At 37.4% G+C, this 21,814-nt stretch overlaps 2 protein-coding genes across 2 annotated transcripts in view; one reads left to right on the top strand and one right to left on the bottom strand.

The window, feature by feature from the left end:
- The window catches only part of LOC133524514 (estradiol 17-beta-dehydrogenase 8), a 229,910-nt gene that overhangs the window by 112,873 nt on the left and 95,223 nt on the right, over nucleotides 1–21,814 (top strand). The window lies entirely within an intron of this gene.
- On the bottom strand, nucleotides 1,474–17,494 carry LOC133524497 (uncharacterized). The gene is made up of 11 exons (XM_061860566.1): nucleotides 16,413–17,494; nucleotides 15,317–15,379; nucleotides 14,656–14,669; nucleotides 10,993–14,290; nucleotides 9,131–9,395; nucleotides 7,628–7,735; nucleotides 6,255–6,721; nucleotides 5,789–5,891; nucleotides 5,296–5,391; nucleotides 4,578–4,733; nucleotides 1,474–2,797 (listed from the first exon to the last, which is right to left on the bottom strand). The coding sequence occupies exons 4-11, from the start codon at nucleotides 11,007–11,009 to the stop codon at nucleotides 2,741–2,743; spliced, it is 1,269 nt and encodes a 422-aa protein (XP_061716550.1). The 5' UTR covers nucleotides 11,010–14,290; nucleotides 14,656–14,669; nucleotides 15,317–15,379; nucleotides 16,413–17,494; the 3' UTR covers nucleotides 1,474–2,740.

The following is a 21,814-nucleotide window of genomic DNA, read 5'->3' as shown; positions in this document are numbered from 1 at the left end:
AATAAAAATATTTAATACGTTGTCTTTGAAATAATATTCTATTAAATGTTTATCGGCTATTGGCTACTTGACAGTTTTTTGTAAATAATGTCAATTGATCTTGATTTTCCTGATGATCAAATGTAGGACTCATGACATTTAAGCAACACAAAGGTCAGAAATGAGAGTTAAAGTTTGACGCTCGCACTCGACAATTGAATTTTTTTTATAATCTCAATTTGACTTTGACTTTTTTTATAATGAATGGCCCGTTTTCTATTCATTTAGCAAAATTTTGTTATAATATTCAACATGTGTCAGGTACCCAATTCAAGGGTAAACCCAGTACAGAAGATTATACTGTTTATTTTGACCGCGGAGCTAGTCCTTGCACCTCTAATATACTTTTTTCTCCGTCGCGCGTCTCAACAGACTTATTGCCCTCTACAGCGTTATGTTCAGCTTAGTTCAGTGTAACGGTAAATTAGATAATTAAATGTTCTGTTGTCATTGCTATAAGGTCTAATGCTGCGTGATGCAAGCTTTTTGCTTGACTTTTATAATAATTTAGTAGAAAAGTTGGCGAAAGAAATGTCGTGTAGAAGCGTCAAGCAGCAGTTTTGAAGGAGTTACTTGCATTATTTTGGTAGTTTTGTATAAGTCAAATGTTAGTAGGTGACGATATATCAGTGAGCCGATTTGTCAATGTCGAGCGCTCGATTTTGTCTTTCGAAAATCTGTGGAAAATGACGGAATGCTATTCTTGAAACACGAGCGATTTAAATTGGGAATCTACTCGTTTTAATTTCTATTGGTATAATTTAACCCCCTTATTCATAAACGTGTACTAAAGTTACGATGCCCCTAATCATCGTTTGTCCCTTTCCGACGTATTGGTATGATGCCTAGTAGTGACGATAATATTGAAAGGAGCCGCATGAATCGAGCGTTCGAAATTCAATTCAAACGGATAATGTGGTCGAATTTGCCTACGTTACAGCGCGATAATTAAAGTATAGTAAGCCTGCAGCAGCAGGCGTATCATGGATGATAGCATAACTGTCACTGTTTAACACTGCGGGATAGAAAGTGACGGACACCGTTTTATCACGCTGTGACGTAGAAAAGAATAACCATAATATCCATACAGGTGACGTTTCTATCGCTCTTATTTCATAAACAGCATATCGCCGTTTTCCGCAGATTTTCGAGTGACGAAATCGAGCGTTCGAAATTCAAAAATCAGCCCCCTTACTGCTCCAGTTGATTGCCCAATCGAATCCTACGTCTAAGTCTAAGGTAACTCGACTTTGACGTGGCAAAGTGTGGAAGTGCTAACGTCATATTTTCATAGGGATTTCACGTTTTATTGTGACAATGTCACGCTCTGTCACTGAAAAGACTAAGTAGCATTTAATTTTTTAAATATTTTATTTCAAAAGATATAAAGGTAACGTGGATGGGTAGAAGTGGCGAGTATAGGAAACTAAATAATGTCCCATGGAATTAGATCTGTTTATTTTAAATTAAAACAAGTTTTCAAACCATAACAATTTTAAGTAGTTTTTATATAATAACCTATTATGGTTTATACAACGTGTAACAAAATTACTGGGGATCCGTTTCAGGGCATATTCTGTATCGTGTAGTAAACAGGAAAAAAAATGTCGAAAATATAAATTTTGTTCTATATAGAGCAGGTCGCCCAAGTCGGCCTGGGCCAACCCTCCTATGCATAAAAAGGGCAAAAACTTTTCGCATTTAAACGGCTCCCCGCTATTTTTGTTACACCTTGTATTTTCATGAAAATTAAAAGATGTAAGTAGCTAGGTACTGTGTCAATCACAGATCATATAATACTAGTTCAGATACCCAATCTCATCTATAAAAGCGTGCCGTCTTACTCGTAAGTATCTAATACTTGTAGGCAATTTTTTAGTTTATAGTAACGAACTAAATGGCGCACGGAGCTAATAATACTCTTACAACTAACATGCGTTGAAATGGTGTCGAAATACCTCTCTTGCGACATCTGTTGTAGCTTTCACGCACTAAACCTAGACGTCACATACTCTCAAGGTGAATTATTACTAGATGGCATTTCAGAAATGGGCGACCACGTGTCCATGGAGAAAGAAAAAGTTATCTAACTAAAGATCATTCTATTTGTTGACTCCAGGGATCGGAAACCGGTATTTTTTGTATGGGAACGAAAACGGTATTTTTTCGTTCTTTGTTAATTACTTCATTTCTAATTAGGCAATCTAATAATACGAACTCGTTATCTGAAAACACAACTGAGTCCTACATTTAGAGTATAAAATAAACCGAAATATATGGTTATTTCGATGTTTTTGCAAAAAACCGGTTCCGATCCCTGCAGCGGTATCATGGTTCCATTTTTATCACTTGTTACTATGCCCGTCACTTTCGCGCTTACATACTTGTTAGAACGTGACAGGTATGGTGACGAATGATAAAGAGCCGACCATCGTAGCCCTACTGGTTGACTCAGTTGATTGATTAATGTGTCATTGTGCAAACGTGTATAAATGAATATTTCGTGTTGTTTTGTGTGTGTGAGGTGTCTAATGTGATAATGAAATAAACATATACATACAAGTATTTTTGTGCTCATTAAGTATGAATATAACCTATCCATAGTTATGTTAACATTGCAAGTAGGTACGTAACTTAATGTAAAAACTGAATCTACATTTCAAAATATTGTGTCTGTTCATGTTTGTACCACATTTTACCATTAAAAGTTTCCAAGCGTCCTTAACATTAAGAAATAAGAAACTGAGTTTTTTATAATCTGCAACAAAGAAAAACGATATTATTAAAGTGGGACCACGCTAACTTTGTGTGGCATTTGCAATAAAGAAATCATCATTATTGTCAAATATCGATGAAAATGTCATCAGCGGACATCCGAAACTCACAAATTGCAAGAAAACATAAAATTAACCTTTTCAACACACTTGCTCAAAACGGCGTTTTTATTCCCCGCGATTTTTGGCTATTAATCCTATTTATTAAACACGCGTGCTTCTTCAGTATATTATAACACTCGTGTTTTTTATTATATTATCCGACTGAGTTAAGAAGGTAACTGATTGCTAATAATATGAATGGAAACGGAGCCTTCTTAAATTCGTCGAGTAGATTTTACAACGTGGACTGGCGGGAGCCGGTGCCCCGCCTGCCTCCGGCGGGGCGGCGGGGCGAAGGCCGGTAGGCAGTATGACAGATGCAAGACTTTTACTAACCGATTTAACAATAAAAAATTGATTAATATGAATGTTTTTTTTCCTCGCAAGTGTGTTGTAAAACGTCGTATGAAACGCGTGTGCTATGGTCATTACACACATCGGCTTTCTTATTATATACGTTCGCTTGCAGCTCGCGCGCACTTTATCGCCTCGTGTGTACCAACTTAGCACACTTGTATCACAATGTACTATTACAGCACCAGTTTTGACATTGACATATTCGCTCATGGCTACGTAACTTACTTTCTATGCATCTTGCTCGTACTCGCATATTAGTGCAAGCGAGATAAGAACGGCTTAATTCGACCAAGTCTTAATCCGATTTTATACGTTTGTTTACTAAAAACTATGTATTTTTTTGAGCAAAACGTATAAATCTAGAATATATTATGCTGAAGCGAGACTTAAATCGACCGGGCTATGAACCGTGATTACCTTTTATATTGTAAAAATCAATAAACAATATAAAAGTTAATCACGGTAGTGAAACTAACCGTAAATCATTCAAAACTGTTATGCTGAAGCGATCAACACCAAATTCAAAGCCCCCACATGGAAATTTCATCAAAAATGTACGTAAGTTCAATTAGAATCGCAAAGCTATTATTTAAGCATAACTCCTAAATTCAACATTTAGGACTTGAAATAAGTTTTAGAGTATTTTTCTTTATAAGAAAATGATAAAGCGAAGTTAGGGACGGGTGGCAAAGATATCTTGTTTAAAAGTATATTTATTTTACCCAACCCTTTTAAATAATTATTAATTCACTGGATAACAATTTCTTGGTAAAATTATTGTTTTAAGATTTTACTTGGGAGAAGTTGGTCGAAGTTGGGTTGAATTTCAATGAATTGTAACATTGATATGATAATGGGGTTTGTTAAGAGGGCCTACCGCGAACCACATTTAACGTATTGCCTTTCTGTCGCAGTTGTAAATTCGTACGTAAGTGTGACAGGGAGGCAACACGTCGAATAACAGGGAAGATTAATAATTGCTTCAAATAATTTTGAATCCTTGAAAGCTTGTTTACATTTTTTGGCTCGTTGACCTTACAGTGTATTTGAATACCACTTTTCTTGATCATGTGGGAATGCAGTTACGCATCATCATAGGCCTGAAATGGGTCCACTCTGGGGGGAGAGAGAGCCTAAATACCCACTAAACCCTCACCGGCATGGGCGTCGCCAAGGGAGAGCAGGGGGCAGCTACCCCCTTTAGAGAATAAAATGTCTAATTCTTAACTAAATGTATGACCTTCCCCCTCCACTCCCCCTACAACGTGCCGTTTGAGGTGGAGTCCGCGAACATCACTAACTTACCTGAGCCATAGTAAGCACACCCACAGAAACCAAACCACCAGCCTTCAGACCCCTGGGCCGCTGCACATTCACGAGGAAGAGCAGCATGGTCTTCCTGTTCTTGGCGTCCATCAGCTCCCACGGCAGCGCATATACTTCATCCGAGAGTTTGTTACTCTGGAATAAGTATTACTTCTCATGTAAGACGGCAAAGGAGTTAAATACAAATGTGAAAGAGTGAAAGTTGCGGAAAGTGTCTAAAAATTGGATAATTTCGCAGTAAATTGAGGAAAATTTCGCAACAAATGAAAGAAACTTTTGAAAATGGAAAATTGCGATCCTCATAGCCTATTTGAGTGTCCCACTGCTGGGCAAAGGTCTCTCTCCTGGTTCTCCAGAATTCCCGATTTTGTGCTTCCTCCGGCCAGTTGTAAAGAAAAGTGTCAAAGTCGTCTCGCCATCTCCTCCTGGGCCTCCTCATGGTTACTTCATGAGGTTAATTAATTCGAGTTATGGAGGTTTGTTCCATTGAAGAGAAGGGAACATCTACCTACTACTATCGTATCGTATCGTGTTACTGAGGATTTTGCCTAATCGTTAGATTCGATAGAAGCTCCACTGTATTGTATCTACCGCACGTTTTACATACTTGTATAGCGTAGCATTTTATAAAGCCATTAGGGAATGAGAAATCCTTTTGATGCGTAATATCATCTCAGTACACAAGCAAAAGTCTCACCTTGGAGCTTATGAGTTCGAATATCACCGACATCTGTATCAGCTGATTGAACAACACTAATATCAAGGGACCATATCGTGTCAGTGCCTCAGCAGTCTGTAAAAAACTAAGAGATATAGGTACTTTGTTCTTTGGAATCCCAAAGCCCAAACAAGGGCCTCGCCCGCTGATGAGCTGTGGGGGGGGGGGGGGGCAGTTCATAAGGGGAGGGGGAGGGGCATACATTTAGTTAGAAATTTTGATCTATAGGGGGAGGGGGGCAGCTGAGTAAAATACTTGTCGTGAAGGAGTTCTATTCTGGTCATCATGAGCAGTTCCATTTCACCAAATTGCACAGTTGAAAGCAAATGCTTGAGATGAAAAAAAAAAAACGCTTTAAGTATTTGAGGAGTTCTCTTAATTACTCATCAGAACTGGACCTTGACGAAAATGCTTTAAAACCTAACTTGCTGTACAAACATTCACTTTTAAAATGAACATAATTTGTACTTGCCATCGGAGAAATTTCTAGAAGCGAAATGCATCCAGAAACCTGATGGAACAAAAGGCAAATACAAAGGGTGATGCTAAACGTCTTAGACGTATTGTTCATGAATCTGAAAAAAGAATACCTTAAATTAGTGGAGTGCCGTAAGCTTTTTACCTAGGAACCCGAGTATTCTAAACAGATTACGAGTATATTGAAGTTTCTGGGTCTTTTTAACCCGGAGTTGGTCTTTGGCATCTCAGCCAAAAAATATTTGTAAACTTGATTTGGTGATAACCATCGCCTTAGATTTATTCTAAAAAAATATGTTGCTAGATCATTATTGAGCCCCTTCAAGTGCCTGCATGCCAACTATCAGCGCGATCGGACCATTTTCGAATTGTCTCCATAAAGATCACCCACCTACAAAAGTATTAGGTGTTTTTTTTTTCTTAATATACCTATAGGAAGGGACATAAGGTCTTGTACTTACTCTTTAATTAACTGGTCATGTTGTATTAAATTCTTCAAAACTTTTAATGCTTCTTCATTATACTGTCGCTCAGAATATTTTTGAGATTCATCAGGAAAGTTTACTGGTCTCGGAAAGTTTCTCATTTTATCCACCAGTATGTTAAAATGACCCAATATGTGGAAGACCATTATATAAATTAATAAATCTATGCCACAGAACTCAACACCACACATGTATGAAACGTAAGCGTTTATAAAAGAGGCTATGCCATAACCAATCGCATCATTGTATTGGTCTATTATGAAATAATAGTTTAAAGAGTGAACGAAGGTTACATTCTGTGGTCTATTGTCACGGGACGTGAACAATCCTGCTTGTATGTTTACATATAATGGGACCACGTTGAACATCATTTGCCCAAGGAGGCACTCCAGCAAAATAATCATGGTTGCAATTCTGCAAATTTTGTTGACCTTCTGATACTCCTGAAATAGATCAATTGAATAAATATAAAATATAATAGCTGACCTGGTGAGCTTCGTATATTACCTGTCAATATTATAGAATAAAGTGCCAACAAATTAGAGTCAGACCAACCAAACTGGCAACAATTTTGATAGCCCAGCATGTGCAAGAGTTAAGTAAACGTCATAATTTCATAGAAGTTTGACGTTTAAATAACATATACACTGTCTAGGCTGCCAAAATCACAGCCAACTTATCTTGGTCTGATTCTAGTCACCAATATTTTTACAGCTGATAGTACTCGGCTGCTGGAGTATATTTAAATATGAAACATTATAGGTTTTATGATGTTTTTTTAGAGAGTAAAAACACCCTGTTAATGAAATACTTAAATGAGACCTCATTGAACAAATTCTAGAACCTCTTTTACCTTACACTTAACTGGCCACTTCAGGTTGACGAATCAAATGACACGTTGATAATGATATTTAAGGCATTCAATTGTTGACGTGAGAGAAAGTGTTAAACATCTTGTCTTAACAAGCCAGTGGGTTTGACCCAGGAACATTCACCGACGTCATCTTCTCCCGTTCTCGTCAAAGAGCATATAATCACTACGTTTTAGTATAAATTCAATTCTTATCGATTTCAATTGTTTTGACAGCGCACTCTATGATGCTTTGGCGGAACTGTGTCAAACGCCATTCAAGTGTAACCCTAGCTTGCTATATTTGTCAAATAAGGAGTGACGAGGCGCTTCTTAAAGGCGATAGATGACAAGATTCAGTCGTTCTCATTCAATAGTTCATATTTATAGTCCTTAGTGCTTCCATTTCGCACGTCACAGATTATCCAAGCATAGTCGGCGCTGGCGCCACACACCGTGCATGTAAAATGAAAATCGTGATTTATTATTATTTACTTACCTTAGCGGCAAATCCAGATTCATGTTTATGTTCCAGTAAATGAAATTTTGAAACGAAGGTTTTTATATGTGAACAGTATTTTTCTTGGAGTATTAGTGTCAGTCTTGGCTGAAATTGTATTAAATAGACAATATATTTTGAAAATAATTCTCATTGTAACAGTAATTGCTCTTTTTATAGAAAAAAGTATTTTTAAATCTGATAATATAATAGGTGATTCCAAATCCATTGACATATATCTAAGGACGGGCCTTACGGGCAATAAGAATGAGGCCAGTACAGCGGTGTCACGCACACGAATTCGAACCAATCATGCAGTTTAACGCCACAACGCGATTGGTTGATGAGTTCGCACCACGCGTGCGATTGGTCGCAACTAGTTGCCTTAGAGTGCACGATTGGCTCAAATTCGTGAGTGACACCGCTGAACTAGAACTTAGTGCCCGTAATGCCCGTCCTTAGATATATGTGCATGTCCAAATCACTTTAAAATATTAGGATGATTCTGAAAGAAAAGTATTGTAATTACCCGAAAAAAATATTGAATACGATACAAAAAAATACTAGTGGCTCTGTGACCTCACGTTCAGAGCCCCTTGTGTTAATTTATTCGATTTCGTGACGTGACGTACGCGTTTGCATTAGTCTCATTTTGTATGGGATTTAGAAACAGCGCGCCAAGCGGAAAGTTTTGGAAACTCAAAATCCCATACAAAATGAGACTTAACGCAAACGCGTACGTCACGTTACGCCATCGAATAAATTTACACTAGGGGTACAGCTCAGAAAATGTAAAAGTGAAAAATACTTAGTTTGTCGAGTTATTATCACAGAGAACTCACATTAGTATTAAACGCCATAAACACCATTGGCACTTAAGTTTTTTATGCCGATTTTCATATTTTGAAAAAAATCCAAACTCTGAATCAACAAAAAAAATTATCTATTCATAAAATCTGGTTACAAAATTTCACGAGAATGGGTTCAGAATTCCGACCTGTTGCGAGTGTTGCGACCTTCCGACATTCGAAAGCAAAATGACCGAGTCATAACGGGGACCTTCGCTAACGATTCGGTCAAAAATAATAGTACTAGTGCCTTTGAGCTGTAAACCTAGCGATAAGATCGATAAGCTTAAAACATGTACAAACAAAAAAAATACTTCTTTGAGTCATTTCACAGCGTACTCACAATCAATGGTTTTAAGTGCCAGCGACCGTAATGGCACTTAAGTCCTTTATGCCAATTTCCACCATTTTGAACATTTTCCAAAAAACGAAACTACAGAAAATTTATGTGCTTTAACTGAACCTGCTTACAAAATTTCGCGAGATTTGGTCAAGAATTGCGACCTGTAGAGGACCACATTCGGACATATGCAAGCAAATGCCCAAATCAAAACGGTCTACTAGGCTGACGCTTCGGTCAAAAAAGTAAACACTTTTTCCTATTACTTTCCTTCGCAAAGACCATGAAAAAAGTAAAATAAAAAGCTTTACTCACAATCATTACGCAGCCTATCAAAATAGACAAGTAATCCTGCCCCAAATCAATAAAACCATGAGTTGGCATTCTGCCTCGGACGAAAAACAACGCCAAGATCTCAGCAGCAACTACTGCTACGAGCATTGTCAATATTGAGATATGATATATGGACAGGATGCGCGTACGCATGGTTTTGGGTCCGAATTTTTCGTTCGGCCAATGAGCGATCGTGTCGAGGTATAGACGGATCACACGCATGTAGTCTAAGTCTAATGCACGGTCCCTGAAACAAGTAAGAAACTGTCAACAATTTTTTATTTTGGTTTTTACAATAGGTTATCGTTTTTCACTGATTTTTGGAACTAGTAACCCAATAGGGCTCAAAACTTGTGGATTTTTTTTGTAGATTACAGAAAAATTAGTTTAAAAATCTAAGCGTTTATATATTTTTAGGGTTCTACTAGCGGTTAATTGGATAATGAATTTTTAAATCTTATTTTGTTATAAGTAATTAAAAAAACATATTAAATTGAAATAAAACTATTAAAAATTCATGAAAAATGGAGTATTCTAATTAGGGAATGCAATAACCGGAAATTTTTTCTGAAAAATGACCGATAGTCGGTTACGATTATTTTCGACAAAAAAATTATAAATTTACAATCAAGTAATTAAAAAATTATGAAAATAAGGGTACAGTAATAGGGAATGTGAGCATAAGGGCCTCCGCTAGCTGGCGCGGGTGCACGGAGCGGACGAGCGGGTTAACGAAAAATAGTATGAGCGACGCTAACTGAAGCGGACGCGTGCGGCGGATTTCACCTACAAATAGCATCCGCGTGCGTGCGCACGCGGCGGGCGTCCGCGTCAGCTAGCGTAGGCCCTAAGTGTTCGTTTTTTAATAATACACAAAATACAGTAAAAGTGAAAATATGACCTTAGACATGATACAATATTCAATCAAATATTTCATAAATAAGGGAAATAAATTTGGTAGGTACATTTTCGTTATTAAAGTACAAGAATGACAAAAATTATAGTCACGAGTGTCACGGCCAAAAAGGTAAGATTTTGTAGTCATTAGAAGATCAATTCATTGAAGTCATAAATAAATAACCGAAAATAACCGTACCCGGTTATTCGAGTTTCTGATAATCGGTTATGAATTTTTGTCAAAATAATCGGTTATAAACGATTCTTTCAGTTACGGTCATAACCGATTTAGATTCCCTAACTCCAATTTACAAGCCCATTAAATAGAATTACACAATTGTCACTGTTTTTTGGTTTTTGAAATGCTGCAAGTTAGGATACAAAATGGGAAAGGATGAACCATAATCATATATTTTTTGGCCAAAATTAACGTGCTTGCAGTGTGCGGAGTCGACAATCATACAGACGGTCGTCTCACTGGCAGTGTTGGCCGAACGTTAATTTTAATTGAAAATATTGAAAATTAACCAATATAAATTGAACCGTTAACTGTAACCATCCGTTACGGTTTCCGGTTCAATTTGTAATCGTTAATTTTCAATATTTTCAATTCCAAAATTCTAAAATATTCACTTTATCGAAATTTTTTGTGAAAGACCCGTATTCGTTTTGAAAGACTTGTAACGACAATCCACACAATAGAGTTGATGTGAAATATAAATAATGATTGCCACTTTACTTGTACGGTTAATACCTAAAAAAATGTTTGTCTAGATTTTATTCTACCACTTTGTCGGCCTGATTTATATATCCATGTCAAATTGCAGCTTTCTAAGACTAACGATCATGGAGAAACGCCGCAGACAGACTGACAGACGAACATGGCGAAACTATAAGGGTTCCTAGTTGACAACGGAACCCTAAGAAGAACTTGATAATTAACTCACCTGGTTTGTGTTGTCATTTTCGGCGGACTCGAAGAACATACTTCTCCAAAAGTCTAGATAAATATGACCACTGAAGTTACGGTTAGTTTTATTTTATTTGAGAATTTAAAAAAGACATGTTAATAATTAAGATTGTAAGTAAATGTGCATACAAAACCTCCGTCATCAAGAAGTTACCGGTGTCAGTGGTTCGTGGTATAATAAAGTTTGCAGTATTCTTGCCAAATAATGTCAAGAAGGCGATTTATGGATGGTTTTATCCACGTGATAAAACAACCGTCACTTTTTAAGGCCGCGCGATTGAAAGTGACGGACACCGTTTTAGACACATAGACAAGAACGATCATCATATCTGTATCATATTAGGCGCATGGGCGTGGCCAGCTTATGGGAGGGGGAGGGGGTTCATATAGCCGATGACCAAGGAGGAGGGGAGAGGCATAAATTTAGTTAGAAACTTTATTCTCTAGAGAGGGAGGGGAGAGTTGCCAAGAGAAGGACAACGCCCTTGATTGGGAGCATTATAATGTCGATATTTACTACTCACTTCCAGTCTTTTTTATTTACTTGTCTATGATCATGGTTATTAAAACTATCAGCATTTAATTTAGCACCAGTGGATTCCTTTGTTTATAAACGCTCTAGTTTTCCCACGAAAGGAATAATAATAAATGGAAGAATAAAGAAAAATAAAGGTAATTATTCAAACAACATTGGAAACAATTGACTAATTAGGCTTTATAGAAGCCTTATTGAGGCAAAGCTTCAAGTTTATGTATTTTTCATGTCACCATATGATGTTACTATATGTTGTATTGATTTGTAAAAGAGCCCTTGAGGCCTACTTGCAGAATAAATTTTTGAATATTGAATAATCTATGGCAGCATTTCCCAAACTATGGGTCACGACGCATTGGTGGTTCGCGAGCGAATATTGAGTGGGCCCAAAAAAACAAGTGAAGACAAAGATGAACGCAGGTATTGTCTGCAATTTCCACCCATTTATGTTTGTACACGTCATTTTCTATGACGGCTGATCGGTGATTACGTGGTTATATATATAGAAAACGAAGCACTGGAAGGTCTGGAAGCACCGGTCCGGCCCCAGCGTGTGCCATCCTTTAAACTTACGTAATTCCTGTATTTTCTTTAAGTTTTAATTTATTTTTTGCAAAGCACTTTTAAGCTGCATTTAATTCAAAGTACGACATAAGTTTTTGACGTGATAAAGTCTTATAAATTGATGAACACCGCTAGCATGCACGAAAAAGTGCCACGTTGTAGACAGATCTCCATGGTAACGTTGTTGACAGATCTCCATGGTAACGTTGTAAGCAATATGCAATTTTTCATCAATGTTTTCTTTCATCAATGACGTTATCATGCCAAATTATCGTCAGTAAACCGACTTTACAGACAACCATATAGTTTTTTTCCGTTTGTAGAGTCAATCGGTTCTCGCTAGAATTACGGGCGGCCGGTTGCTCTTTGTTTCATAGGTATACTGTCTATTGTTGTGGTTATTGATGATTATGTTCATTTTATTGAGACTGGTCCCCGATGTTACGGGCGGCCGTGTTTCAAGTTTTCGCCTTGATAGGCGGCGCTAAAAGTGCGATCTGGTAAGTTATGTTTCTATGTTTTGTTGAAAGTCTTTAGTTTGTCTATTATATATTTAGTGTATTATACACCGTGTTTTTTTTGATTTGCATTAATTTCGAGGGTGCATTCCTGAGCTTAAATTAAGTAACTTTCTCAAAGATACCGATATTCTAACTAACTCCATTTCGGAGATAATCAATCATAAATTTTTATATTATAAGGCCCTTACGAGCGTGTACACTTGCTTTAGGACCTGTTTACTTATTAGTTAGTGTTTAGTGCGAGTTCATACATTTGCTACTAAACTTACGTACTATCTCGGACGATCGATGTTAGAAATGACATTGATATGTCACAGTTTTCAATTGTTTCGTTGAGTTAAATGTAATGCCCGTGTTACAACAACGCTATATGCAACATTTAGTTACTTTTTATAAAAATAAAAATAGTAAAAAAAAACAAAAAAAAATATTTTTTTTGAAAATTAACTATGCCATTTAGTTTCCTTAAACGTACTTACCGAAACCCCGGAGTTAACGCAATTCAATAAAAACACGGTGTATAAGTGAGTCTAGCGTGTCTTCTTTTTCAATTATTTGTTTTATGTTGAAGGGATCTATACTTTGGTATTTTTCACAGATTGTCTCGTGGGCGCATCTTGGGCAGTACGAGTATTTAATCAAGTGTTCGATGGTCTGTTTGGAGGAATTGTCGCATGAGCAAACGTCAAACGTACTACATAAGTTAGGTGCGTGTCCTAAAAAGCTTCTTGGCGTTTTGTGTTGCGTACTCTTATCGATGCACTAGATCACCCTAATTATGGGTAATTCAGAAAAAAATGGTCTTGCTGTTCCAGAAAAGACCACTCTGTGTTCAGGAAAGGGGACGACGTCACCTATCCGCTTTTCCGTACAAACGAATTCCCCATTTTCTTTGCCCATTTCTCTGATTGTTTTCTAGTTTTAATTAGTGGTATCAGTAGTAGTTATTAGCTTGAAAATTTGTATCCAATTTTTGTTTCGCTCACATAGCCACGCCCTCCGTTTCGCTTTATTTTTTCCAAAGTTATTAATATGCACGACTGATATTCTGTTTAAATATTTATGTCTTCCTTGTAATACCAAATAATAATAATAAACAATTTAGTTAAAAGAGAACTCGTGTAGATTCCAATAAGATCTATCTACGATATTTCTAACTCATTGGTTGCCCGAATCGAGCTACTTCTGTCATTTACACGACGTATAATCGATATCTAAATGACAACTTATCTAAACCAGAACTTATCGTTATCGAATTGCATTCTTCGAATCGGGCCGTAAGAGAACGTCATTTTATTCAGCGAGTTCTCGTTTTGAATGAAGTTGCGTTTTTCTACATTTTGTGGTAGGAAGGGGAAAATAAATAACAACAGATGCCAGCCTAATATGTATAATTACAATAAAATACTTGTATTATACTTAGTCATCGGCAAAGAAATCAGATTCAACCATGTCAACGTTTTTCAAGCAAAATCCTAATATTAGTTTGACGCCTGTAAGGCTGACCCGCGGCCGCTGTCGCTTTCGCGCGTGCATACGCTTGCGCTCGTGCATTCGCTTCCGCGTGTGCTGCCGCGTAAGCGCGTACTGCCGCTTGCGCTTGTGCATCCGCTCTATCTAAATCCACGAGCGCATCAATTGCCCGGCGTTTTAACCTAGAATTATACAATACATCACCATTCATTCAATTCAACAATTATTTCGATACTTACTTTACTCTTTGATTATTTCGATATTTAATTTTGTCATTTCCTCGTTTTAAAGAAGAGGTTCAACGTTATTACAACAAACACACAATGACAATAAAATGCCATTAAAAAAAAAAACAGTCCGAATTTAATTTAACTTCAGCAGTTACCTGGCTCTTGTTTATGGTGAAATGTTGCCAGTGTTCTAAAACTGATATGTAATACTTAGAGAATTTGCGGTGTACGTTTTATTATTGCAGTCATGTTCATTATAGGCGTGTTTGGGTACACGTTTGATTATTTTTTTTCAAAAAACACCCCATTATACATACCATTGTTTCTGACTCTGCAAAGAAAAAATATGATCACGTTAGTCAATAATTTATCCATTCAAATATTGAGTCACAAGCTTTATTTCGTCTCCCACAAGTGAGCAAAGGCCACCATACCCATTTTCTCTACTGTATATCCAGTGCTGTGTCTGGTTACTACCTCATGAAGGAGTCCAGTTTATCCCACTATCGCCAGCGGAGTCTGCCAGATCCCAGACTCGAGATTTCGGGCGCCCACTCCGTGATTTTACCCAACTCATTTGGCATTCGTCAGACGTGGCCAGCCCAGTCCCATTTTAGCTTGTCCACCTTTCGAGTTACATTGACGGTTGGGATCTTGGAGCGCAGCGTGGAGTTTCGGATTACTGGGTTATTTTCGGGACAACCCCAAATTCAGGGTCACAAGATCACGAACGTCAAAAATGTATTGAACAAGGTTTTCCATGCGACCAGCCATAAAATCGCAAATTTTTTTTTTATGGAAACCTGGGTCCGAAGTAGACCAAACATATGGGACCAGGGGTAAAAAAATCAACATTTTCATATCGGCCCCATAGAAAACCTTGTTCAGTATGACCATCTCAACACATTTTTGATATTCGGGATCAGGACCCCAAAATCACCCAGTATAGCTTATACAATAGGAAATTAAAACGCGCACTTGTACTGCAGCGGCCGCCAGCAGCACCAAGACGATCAGGAACAGTCCTCGAATCATTTTAATCTGTATGGAAAGGAAAAGGTTAATAAGTTAAATTCGATATCTTTACAGCTAAACTAACTCTGCTACAACTTTAAGTGTGGAAGTGACATAATAAACGTCATATTTTTATAGGTCTTGTTTCTGGTTGAACCTGTGGGGGGAAACTGAAGCGTCCGGACGTTCTCAGCTCCATTCGACTGAGTGTTGCTACAAGCAATTTTTATCTCTTCAAGTGGCATATGTCGTTTTTGAGTTATTGGAATATTGATTTTATTTCAATTAAGTAATCAAATTTGAAATTTAAATGACATTATTGGTCGGGAGTCAACGGCCTACCACTCCAAGGGTTAAGGTTCGAAAATCTTGTCGTTCTTTTGCGTGCACAACCACAGATAACATAATCACTTGGATTTCGACGACCCTAAATAGCCGAAAGGGATAGTGCCATACAATAGAAAGGGACAACATGATTTGTCCCTGAATCGCTGTCAAACTTCGGTTTTGTAGGAATTTTCGTTTCTGTACATACGGGTGTAGTATTATTTATTCTGTGGTTGAACCTCAAATTGTAGAAGTAGTCTAGAGATTTTTCTTTTTTAATTTAGCTCATTAATGCTGTTTGAAGTGTAATATTGATAGATTATTATCCACAAAACTGACGTGGAAGTGTCCAGCTGATGAAGAATTAGCGCGAATTTCGCGTTATAAGTTAGAAAGGTGGTATAAACGTCCCTTTTTTAGTTTTTCGTAAAACGGTGGCTCATAACGAAAGATGTACATACATTACATTTTGTACTGAGACTGACTGAAATAGCATAGCACGTTCGTACGTTTCCGTAAAAAAACGTTGGGAAAGGATTATTCCCTACATCAGTACCCCTAGTGTAAATAAATTCGATTTCGAAAATCTCATACAAAATGACACTTAACGCAAACGCATACGTAACGTTTCGCTGTCGAAAATATTTACACTAGGGGTACTGTACTAAGTACGTGAATTAAACATAAAGTGCAACATACATTTTGGATATTAATATTTATGAATAAATATTACCTGAAGTAAAAATGTAGGCTCGTAGGATTCGTGTGGCACCGGAATTTACACATACGTTATTATATACGAACACGAGTGTGTCGAATTGTATTTATTGTATTATGTCAATTAAAGTAAATTGGCTAGGCACGAGTTTTGATAAAATTTCTGTGAATGAAATAACGCCAATCTTTTACTTGAAAGTGGAAAACCGGGATTTATGCATAGTGTGTTTGTTTTCATTATTTGGTGCTTTTTTATTTCCAGCACAATACACAATTCCCCATAAAATAATAAGTTCATTTAGTTGTAGTATATTTTTATATTTTATACGTAAACAAATTACTACTTGAAGCGTTCGAGAGAGGCGCGATTTCTGTGTCTAAACACAGAACAATAGCACAAATGTCTAGATGCGAAGGCCGAAAGGCTTCACACGGTCTTACATACAGGGCGCCTGCGGCACCCTTTACACTGTAAGTTTTGTGCGCTCTGACATACAGGGCGCCTGCGGTGCCCTTTACGCTGTAAGTCCGGGCGAAGCCAAACATTTAGAACGTGTCTAGCGCGCTTTTACATACAGGGCGCCTGCGGCAGGCTTCAGACTGTAGGGTCGGTTAAAGGCCACTTGCAGCGCCCTTTACACTATAAGCTTTGCGCGCTCTGACGTACAGGGCGCCTGCGGTGCCCTTTACGCCGTGAGTCCGGGTGAAGCCCAACATTTAGAGCGCGCCTAGCGCGCTCATACATGCAGGGTACTAGCGGCGCCCTTTACACTTTAAGGTCGGGCGAAGCCTTGGTGTGCGGAGGCCGAAACACTCATAAGAACTTTGGAGCGGCGTTTTAGTGACAGGGGCAACGCCCGTTACGGCTCTCCTGGTTCCGCAAATATCGCTTGCCGTGCAACGCGGCAATGCCACTAGCATTTTTGGCACGTTTGGAAGTTTTACAGTCGGTTACACAGGTTACAGTCGGAATGGTGCATAGGTGTTTAATAAATGCATTTATTTAGCTGTATATATTTTTTAATAAATAATTAGTTTCATGTCTGACTATAATTATTTAATTATACATGATTTTGCACGAACAGAAGAACTTAAAAATGTATATGTACACATAACTATTTCAGAAACCAAATTATTAAAAAACAAAATAATGTTTCTTAAATAAAAAACTTGTAAGTACTAATACCATTACAAGATTACAACTATTAAATATACTTAATTGATTGTGTTATTTTAATCCGAAGAAAATAAATATTTCTTATGGAGATTATTTTTAAATTATTGTCAGAAATCTAACAGGTTTTTATTTCGTATTAAACAGTACAGTCTGAACAGGAGTAGAGGCCATACTGGTCGACCTTAGCTAGAGTCGACCAGAGACAAAATCTACTCATGCCGCCATGACCCGGGGTGGAGGAGCGGTCTAGGCTTCTGCTGCGAATGCGGAGGATGCTGGTTTGATTCCAGCCCTGGACACGGGAAGCATTGATCACTTTTTATTTTGTGTACAACATGTATTTTAATTTATCAGTAAGTACAAAAAAAAAATGTGTTAAAAAATGGGACCAAGGAGTGTGAAATGGGACGCCCAGAGAATGAATAGAGTCAGATCAGGCCAATAGAGCAACGATTCTGACAGCACAGACTGTGCAAGTGTTATTCTAAACATCATATTTCTATGAAATTATGACTTTGCACAGTCTATGCTATAAAAGCTGCCGATTTAGCTTCGTCCAACTCCAAAACCTTAGTATGGGTAATATTTACAAAATCCGAATTTATTTCTATATCTGGATCGTTATTTATAAAATTAATTTTATTAATTTTTAAATATATTATTTTCTTGATATTAATATGACACCTTTGCTCGCTCTTCAATCGTATCAAGCTCAATCAAATTTATTATTATTATTTTTTAATATTTTAAAACTCAAAAAATTGTATAATTTGAATGCAGCTCCAATTTTTCTTGCACGGAACTCAAGCGCCATTAAATCCACACTTCCCGAAATCGGGATAATCGTTTTCCGTTTCACGGAATATCAGCGCATCGTTAACAATATTAGAAATGTAAAAAAAAACTTTGTCTTTCATTGCCAAAAATGTTCAATGTTATGAAAAGCGTCAAAATTTTTCGCTCACAGACGGGATAGAATAATGCCAGCGTGTAAAATACATAGGCATATATATTGTGACGCCTATTTATATTCTATCTATAATAGCTACCATAGCAAAAAAATAAAGATAACTCATTATTATAATAGGAACATTTTGAAGTCAGGAAAAATAAATGAGGAGGTCATTATAATCAATTGCGCGCATGTAACTCCTCTGGAGTTGCAGGTGTACATAGGCTACGGAGACTGCTTACCATCAGGCAGGCCGTATGCTTGTTTGCCACCGACGTAGTATAAAAAAAAAGATTTTTTTTTTACTCGTACTTATATGTTATCACCTCATTTTATTTAGCGAAGGGAAAAAATAAATAACGACATATTCCAGCAAATAAGTATAATTACAGTAAAATATTATACTTAGTCACCGCAAATCCGATCCAATTTTGTCAACGTTGTGAAAGCAAAACCCTAACATTCGTTTGACGTCTGTAAGGCAGATCCGCGGCCATTGCCGCTTTCGCGCGTGCATACGCTAGCGCGCGTGCAGTCGCTTCCGCGTTTGCTGCCGCGTACGCGCGTGCTGCCGCTTGCGCTTGTGCGTCCGCTCTATCTAAATGCAGGAGTGCGTTGACTGCCCGGCGTTCTAACCTAAAATTATAAAAGGTCTATTAGGTTATACCTATCAGGCGCGTGGAAATGAACTTGCGTGTGATTGCCACTGATTAACAGTCAGTTGGATGGTATCGGCCTGTCAGTTGTACGAAACTGCCAACTTTTTGTTCTAACTGACAGGCTTATACCGTCTGGCGGACTGTTTTTTTGATAATTATGGCCTGAATGCGAGGCGGACTGTTAATCAGTGGGTCCCTTTAATCGTTTAATTTAGTCCCAGACTATCCCCATTTCCTACATCATTCACACGCGCACTATTATATTGCTGTCCTGCTCGTACAGTGGCATTGAATGACATTAAGGGCACTATGTACCAGTTTTGGCCGAACGTTTATTAGAATTGACGCGTAACCATTACAAATTGAACCGTAAACTGTAACGGACGGTTACAGTTTACGGTTCAATTTGTAATGGTTCATGGTCAATTCTAATTAATAACGTTCGGCCAACACTGCTATGTACTTACAACAAGTTTTAATTTATTTTTCAATGGTATATAATATGACACCATTTTTTTTCAATATTGTACCGAAATTAACAAAATATAAGTAGTTCTATGACTCTTGTTCATGTGAAATGTTGCCAGTGACTAAAATCTTTGTTATATAATGACTTAAATTTAATACTTATTTTACAGTATTTGCAGTTTTCGTTTCGTTTTTGGTGTCATGTCCATTATAGGGGTGTTTATAACTAAACCACTATTTTACATACCATTGCTTTCGACTCTGTAAAAAAATATAAGCACGTTAGCCAACAATTTATCAGTCAACTATATCTATAATATGTTTAAAACTTATCATGTCACACTGTTGGACAAAGACCTCCATCCCCATTTTCTCCACTGTCCGAATTCAGTCAAATATTTAGTCACAAGCTTTATTACGTTTCCCACAGCTGGGCAAAGACTCCATCCCCATTTTCTCCACTGTCGTCTATCCAGTGCTGTGTCTGGCCACTCCTTCAAGAAGGAGTCCAGTTCCTCCCTACATCGCCAGCGTGGTCTGCCAATCCCTGATTCGAGTTTTTGGGCACTCACTCTGTAGTGATTTTACCCTACAACTCATTCGGTATTCGGCAGACGTGGCCAGCTCTGTCCCATTTTAGCTTGGCCACCTTTCGAGCTACATTGACGTTTTATAGCAATAGTAATAGTTTTTCGTGGCAAAAAAAGAAACAAAAAGAAAATTAATCATAACATTACAACGTATAACATTACATTACATGACACATATTAGCCACGGAATGGTCCCGACTCAGCATGGTCCTGGGTCGGCCAACGCTGGTCTTCCGCCGGGGCCATAAGCGAGTGAAGCACGGAAAGTACACAACATTAAAAAAAGCAATAATAAACAATAGCAATAAAACAAACAAATTGGAAATAAATAAATAATAATTACAGTTAAATTATATGTAAATAAAAAATACAAATAAAATACATAATGGCGATAAAAACTACAACGTGAACGCGACCAAATTTGACATAAATGTTGAGCAGCTGGCGCCATCTGCTACAACACAGCACGGATTAAGACGCATTTTGGACCTTGGAGCGCAGCGTGGTGGTTAAGAAGTAACAAAAATAGTGTGGATCAGTTTAAGGGCATATTCAGTATCGTGTTCTCATTGGGAAAACGTAGAAGAAAATTTTATTACGGGAAAATAAAAATCTATTAGGCAGGTCGTCCAAGTCGGCCAACCTTCCTTACAAAGGGCAAAAAAAAAATCCCGTCAATTTCTTTTCTCTTACAATAGGAAACTAAAATACGCACTTGTACAGCAGCGGCTGCCAACAGCACCAAGACGATCACGAACAGTCCTCGAACCATTTTAATCTATATGGAAAGAAAAAAAGGTATATTAAAGGTCGACAAATTCACTTCTAAACTGTGCACCATTTTTAACAAGTGTGGAAGTGATAGTGACTGGTGCGATTGAAAAGTTCAATTCCGTCACTGATTTTAAGGAGATAAACCGACATCGCTCGTTTTTCCACTGCAGGAATGCTTTGTAGCAATGCTTTCACAACCGGAAGGTAACCTTAAAGCTGGAACTGTAGTTTGGATAAGGACTAACTTATACAAATATACGTAGGCACTACTCACTCAACATTACTTAAAAATTTTAAGGAATTAGACAAAAACAGCTGTTTTGTAGATAATCCACAGATCCTGAATGACACGCTTAAATATGGTTGAATTGTGAAAAAAAGGAAAGCTATCACGTATATGAGCAATTCGTGAGTGCGAAAAAGACAACAGGCAAATTAAAAAACGTGAATACTTTTGAGACTTGAATGTTCTAAACGAGAGGTCAGTGGACTGGAAAATACAATAAAGCTTGATGCACACACAGGGCAGGTCCGGGCGAGCGCGTGATTAAGCTACCGATTCCCTTCACATAGAGCGCGGGTCGGATCGGCGGCGAGCCCGAAGTAGTCTCTATTATTAATTATTTATTATATTTGAATAATGATGATGAAATGGATTTTATTATATTTATTATATTTGCTTGACATTTAGAATTTATTCTAGAAACAATCTAGACTAGTATTTTTTATATTTTTTTTTTGTATGACTATATTTTGTGAAAGTTTTAGTATTAAATTTGATCTATGAATTATATTCAT

The sequence above is a fragment of the Cydia pomonella genome, chromosome 1, assembly GCF_033807575.1.
Source record: "Cydia pomonella isolate Wapato2018A chromosome 1, ilCydPomo1, whole genome shotgun sequence".
Lineage (NCBI taxonomy): Eukaryota > Metazoa > Arthropoda > Insecta > Lepidoptera > Tortricidae > Cydia > Cydia pomonella.
The sequence above is the reverse complement of the archived record's forward strand: the minus strand, read 5'-3'. Positions and strand labels throughout refer to the sequence as shown.